At 53.6% G+C, this 6,045-nt stretch overlaps 2 protein-coding genes across 2 annotated transcripts; one reads left to right on the top strand and one right to left on the bottom strand.

Annotated features, from left to right (window-relative positions):
* On the bottom strand, positions 1-1,376 carry PODANS_2_11880 (uncharacterized protein; the record flags this gene model as incomplete). Its single annotated transcript, XM_001911969.1, has 2 exons — positions 1-1,179; positions 1,230-1,376. Coding segments are annotated over 2 exons (1,326 nt in total), but the record flags the coding sequence as incomplete, so codon positions are not given.
* A 1,595-nt stretch (positions 1,377-2,971) lies between these two features.
* On the top strand, positions 2,972-5,192 carry PODANS_2_11870 (uncharacterized protein; the record flags this gene model as incomplete). Its single annotated transcript, XM_001911968.1, has 4 exons — positions 2,972-2,999; positions 3,111-3,442; positions 3,507-4,697; positions 4,764-5,192. The coding sequence occupies 4 exons, from the start codon at positions 2,972-2,974 to the stop codon at positions 5,190-5,192; spliced, it is 1,980 nt and encodes a 659-aa protein (XP_001912003.1).
* Positions 5,193-6,045: the final 853 nt, after the last annotated feature.

The raw sequence follows: 6,045 nt of genomic DNA, 5'->3' as shown, positions 1-6,045 counted from the left end.
TGGTCTATTGCGGCATGATCCCATGTCCACGTTCGAAGTAAACACATGCGTCCTCAACAACGCCTCATCCACCCTCCCACCCATCCTCGGAGCCCCATTGCCCACCCCCAACTCCCTCCAGTACCTCCCAAAATTCGTCACCGAAATCTCATTCCTCCTCACCGCCTGCCAGCTCCGTCCCACGCTCCCAATTCTCGTCTTGTGCAGCTTGAATATCAAAGTCTGATACACCCTATACTTGGGGTCAGATCTCGGATCCAAGCCGTACTTCACCAACGCATCCCTCCACGGGCCCCCCTTGAACTGATACCCCGCAAACTGCAGACAATGCCTCACCAGCCCGCCATTCTTGGGTAGTTCCGCGAACTTGGCACCAAGCCGATTCCACATCGACCTGCGTGTCCAGATTGGTCTCTCCTCCATGGCAGCACGCATTTCATTGATAATCGCGGCGATTTGGGGGTCCGTCATGTCGGGTTGTTTTTTGGGTGCCGTGGGCACAGGGTATTCATCCTGGGCGATGAAGTAACCCGCTGCTGGGCCGCGGGCTGTGACGTTGACCACACGGGCGTATTCATCGTCCTCGTCAGAGTTGTCGCCTACCCCGTCTGGGACGAGTTTTGAGCCACCAGAGGCGAGTTCCTTTGTGTGGGGGTTTTGGTTGTACCCATAACTAAAAGGCAGCGACATTGGGGTGAAATAAGGGGGTGGGATCAAATCGATGTCTTTGCCTGTTTCAATCCCGGGAGCCAAAGAGAAGTTCTTGAGTTTGTTGATGTCACCCGGCAAGACGTTGGAGACGAACTTGTTCATGAACTTGGAGTGAGAGAGGGAGTACTGAAAGTCGGCGAGGCCGCGATAGCGGTGGGTGTTGTTGATTATGCCGACTGGGGTGACGGTGTAGGTCGTGGGATTATCTTGCAGTTTGCGGCGGATGATGGCTGGGTGGTCCAGTTGATCGCGGGAGAGGACCTCTGACGAGTCGGATGGAGGGAGGACTTCACCTTCCCAGGGATCGTCGGTTCCTCTTTTGCGCTTGCGACCTGTTCGCTTGGGGACTGTGACCTTGAGGACGACATTGTGGGTGAGGGCGTTGTGGGAGGTGAGAGGGCGGGCGGTGGGATTATCTGGTCTGAGGTAGAGAGGCACAGAGATTTGGGGACTGGCCGAGTCGAGAATCTGAGAGATTGTAAGTATTAGATTGTGAACCTTCATGTGATGCAACTTACGGCTTGGAAAGCATTGTTCTGACCCAAGGTCTTGATGCCTTTGTCGAGATTTTTGATGATCATTGGGTGCTCAAGAGCACCGAGTCGCCTTGAAGGAATGGTGTATATGGGCGCCTGCTCTTCATCTTTCTGGGTTTCTGGATCCATGATGAATCGCGCGATTATGGTTGAATCTCGATCGTGATGTGAAAGATCGAGGCGCAAAAATGGGTGTAAAAGAGTTCGTGAGTGAGAAGCTAGTGTCAAACAGGGTTCGAGCGGCAGGGTTGGCTGTGGGGATTGGGCTTTGTTTCGGCCTTGTTGAATGCAAGTCGAAGCTAGAGCGAAGCTCAACGGTTAGGCTGGTGGCGCAACCTTACGATGGGGATCAACTCTCCGTTATTGATCGTCGTGTATTCTCCTTGTAGCTCCAAAAGCAATTTTCTCGAGGAAAGTGGTTTGTTTGGTTGGTATTGTGATCGAGTGTTGTTTACGAAAAATGACGAGGTAAGGTTGAGCTTCTGTTAGGGTTGGCTACGAGCAGGGATGACAATAGCAGTAGCCCCACTTCTACAACATATGTTACCTAGATCTATAAGTTAGGTGAACATGCTCTTAATTCGAGGAGCTATTGCGTTCAACTTTGTAAAGTTTCAGCCCTGGAGGGCATCATGACCGCAAAGTAGTAGATGGGCATATAGGCAGATAGATAGCCAATCGAGAAGTAGCGTTGCGGTTATGGGAAGATACCTGGACATCGACTGTGAGCCTATGCTCAGCCTCGTGTCACGTTCAGTGCGGACCTGGTGGTTAATTTCCAGCACGTCCGACTCCCCGTGTCTCCCCCTTGGTCCCATCTCCAGGTGCCAATCCGTTGTCTCAACTTGACCAGCTGGAACTTCGGGATTCCACTATCCCGTAAAGCGTCACCTATGACGGGCCCGAGATCCTAGGAAATTGATTCATCATCTGGGCAAGCCTCATGTATGCAGGTGAATGCGTGATACGCCTTACTTAACCCAGACACGCCAAATCCAAAACATCACGTTCAACCCTCCAACAGCCCCGCAAAACCACCTATCACCTGGAACGCCCAGCCCAAGCATCCATTTCCCAAACTACCCCAGCTTCGGATCGCATTCAAATCAAACATCACAGGTGCGGGCCCAACTTGAGCATTCACTAGTCGAGCTTGAGATCGCGACGACATCTCTCCAGCAGCCCATCTTATATCCTCCAACTTGCCGCTGCGATTGTCGCTCTGGCAGCTGTTCCGTCCTCCGTCTGTCATCTGCTGCCCTTGGGGTAGGACCCGCTCTCCTCAATCGCCCTGCCTTGTCCGTGCTGGCAAGCACCAAGCACCAAGCACCAAGCACCACCACGCAACGCACGCTGCACCCAGCACCGCACCCGCACCCCGATCCCGACAACTCAGCTTCTTCCTCGACTGCGCCGCTCAAGCCCCGCCATTGGCAGAGCTGTGCCCCGACCCGCCGTCTTGATCATCCGGCAGCAACACGACGAACCCCCGGCGCGCTCTGAAGCGACCACATACCTGTCTGTCGGTGTCGATTGCGTGAATGCACAACCCGGGACTCGTCGGAACATTCGATCACCAGAACAACCGCGTTGCACGGGATAGCCTGACCCTTGCCTTCCTGCCTACCCGAGCATACCGCTGAACGACGTGCTCTGTTCCCAGCAGTAGGGTCGAGTTGGGCGCCTCTAACCGCCCCACAGACGAGAAGCTGTTGTCCACCAAGATGAAGCGTTTCAGCCAGAGAGTCGTAGGTATCCCATCTTCAACATTCATCACATTGTGCATTCTCTGCGCCATCTGCTCTTTGGATGAATGTGTCTCGATTCGGCTGCTAATCTCAGTGGGTGTTTAGCTCTCACGAGGTCGGGACAGGGACTCAAGCAAGTCCTCCAAGAAGAATAAGGATTCGAAGGACGGAACGGCTTCGCCGAACTCCAAGGACGCCAACCAGTCGCCAAATCTGACCCCGTCCAGTTCTACATCGACTTTGAACAAGCCTCTGCCGCCCAACAGCGCTGTTCATGATGATCATGGAAATGCCACCCTGAACGCTCAGGTTGGCGCCGGACAGAACGCCGGTGGCCCGGATCGTTTTGGTAGCCTGGGAGGTCAGACAGCGGGGGCAAATGGAGGCAGCACACCCGTTAGACACGGCACTCTCCCGCCTACCGTCATCATCAGCCCAAGTGCTCCGGTGAGAATCGCTGCTCGCGCCAATGCTCTGTGAACCTTGACACTGACGTACATCTTCCTTGTAGCACGTCCCCCCGCCTGGTGCCGCCGAAACCATGCCCCACGACCTCGCCCCTCCGAAAGCCGGCCAAAAGTCCCTGATGTTTGACCGACTGCATCAAACCCCCAAGGATGTCCTCGAGGGCCCCAAGACGCCGAGACGGCAACATTCGTCACGATTTGACATCTCTGCTCATCGCGAGCTCGAGAAGCTCCCCCGGCTTTCACGAGTCCCCCCTGGACGCCGCGAGGATCTGTTCATGAAGAAGATTGATCAATGCAACGTCATCTTCGATTTCAACGATGCCAGTGCCGACATGAAGTCCAAGGAGATCAAGAGGCTGGCGCTTCATGAGCTTTTGGATTATGTGGCCAACAACCGTCAGGTTATCACAGAACCCATGTATCCAGTCGTGGTTGGCATGTTTGCCAAAAACCTGTTCCGCCCCATCCCGCCTCCCATGAACCCTCAGGGCGAGGCCTTCGATCCCGAAGAGGACGAGCCTGTGTTGGAGGTTGCCTGGCCGCATATTCAGGTCGTGTACGAGTTCTTTCTCCGGTTCATTGAGAGCCAGGATTTCAACACAAACATCGCCAAGGCATACATTGATCACAGCTTTGTGCTCCAACTTCTCGAGTTGTTTGATTCTGAGGACCCTAGGGAGCGCGACTTTTTGAAGACCACCCTCCACCGTATCTACGGCAAATTCCTCAACCTCCGATCCTTTATTCGCCGCTCGATCAACAATGTGTTTTTCCAATTCACCTACGAGACGGAGCGCTTTAACGGCATCGCGGAGTTGTTGGAAATTCTCGGTTCCATCATCAACGGCTTTGCTCTGCCCCTGAAGGAGGAGCACAAGCTGTTCCTTACCAGGGTGCTGATTCCCCTCCACAAAGTCAAGAGCCTGAGCATGTACCACCCTCAACTTGCGTACTGCATTGTTCAGTTCCTCGAGAAGGATGCTTCCCTGACAGAAGAGGTGGTTCTCGGTTTGTTGCGTTACTGGCCCAAAGTCAACAGTACCAAAGAGGTTATGTTCCTCAATGAGGTTGAAGACATTTTCGAGGTCATGGACCCAGCCGAGTTCGCCAAGGTTCAGGAGCCTCTCTTCCATCAGCTCGCCAAATCGGTTGCCAGCCCCCACTTCCAGGTCGCTGAAAGGGCTCTTTACTTCTGGAACAACGAGTACTTCTGCAACTTGGTCAGCGACAATGTTGAGATCATTCTCCCTTATCATGTTTGCCCCTTTGTATGAGAACTCCAAGGGCCATTGGAATAGGTATGTAACTTGTCTTCCGACCCAGCCGCGTGCATGGGATTAACTTTTGGCAGGACGATCCATGGCATGGTGTACAATGCTATGAAGCTGTTTATGGAGATCAACCCCCAGCTGTTTGACGACTGCTCGCATGAATACACAGAGCAGCAGAACAGCGCATCCGCGAGGGAAGCTCTTCGCGAGAGAAAGTGGGCTGCCATCGCAGAGCAAGCCAACCGGCGGAAATCTCTCAATGGAACGAGCTCGGCTGCTGGGGGCCCACCAACCCGGACCGCCGTAACCCAAATGCCCGCTTTGAACGAAGTGGACGCAACCGAGGACAACCAGATGAGGCTGGATTCACTCAACCTCCAGGACGGTGACCGGAGAGACCGTCGGCCCACGCACGAGAGACAGAACTCGGCGGGCTCTGGCAGGGGGCAGCGGTGATCTTTGGATCGATCGGTCTGCATAAATAATTACAGTCTCTTCGGCAACAGGCGGTCATCCTTTCCTGAAAGTCGTCATCTCCATCCCATCCCAATTCACACGACCACTCTTCCCCCTTGGCTCATGCCGCGAGCCCTGCGTTTGGCTTTACCAATACCTCGCAATGTCTGTTGACGAAAATGATACTGGAGCTTATTATACGGCGGCACCCAGTCGGTTCAACGACCGCTCAGGCGGGGCATGAATGCTGATGATTTTGTTGTTAATAATTCAGATTTCGACGAAGTACATAGCATCGGGGTTACTTCATTTCAGTCTACGCGAGGGAGTATGCTATTATCTTGCTGCTTTTGGTGGTTGGCTTTCAGTGGGCTCAGGGTGGCTGGATGGGTGGTTGGAGTGGTGGGCAAAATTACAACAAAATAGGGCTATTGGCCATTGCGCCTCTGAATCAATAATCGATCCTCAAGAATCATTCAGCCTTTTTCCGCTCCGTTTCTCCGCCTTTCAATGGGCAAGGTACACCGGGACGGAAAGAGTGGGCCGGACTGCAGATACAGAAAAGTCTTGTGTGCCGGGTTTACTACTTGGGACACCAGATGAAATCACAGAGGCAAGTGTTTGTTGGCTGGTCAAGGGAGGGGACGGCTGCTGGAGGAGGGAGAGAGGGAAAAGCGAAAATAGAGGGGAGAGCGGAGGGAGGAACGGTAAATTGGTGTGGGTTGCCTTAAATTGGGGGTGTGATTGCACTAACGACACCCTTCTTGTGGAATATTGTCGTCAGTTTCCTCTCGTTCCTTCTGTGCTTTATTTTCATGTTCTTCTTCCCAGGACTAGTATTTGGGTCGTGCTT

Source organism: Podospora anserina, chromosome 2 (genome assembly GCF_000226545.1).
Source record: "Podospora anserina S mat+ genomic DNA chromosome 2, supercontig 2".
Lineage (NCBI taxonomy): Eukaryota > Fungi > Ascomycota > Sordariomycetes > Sordariales > Podosporaceae > Podospora > Podospora anserina.
The sequence above is the reverse complement of the archived record's forward strand: the minus strand, read 5'-3'. Positions and strand labels throughout refer to the sequence as shown.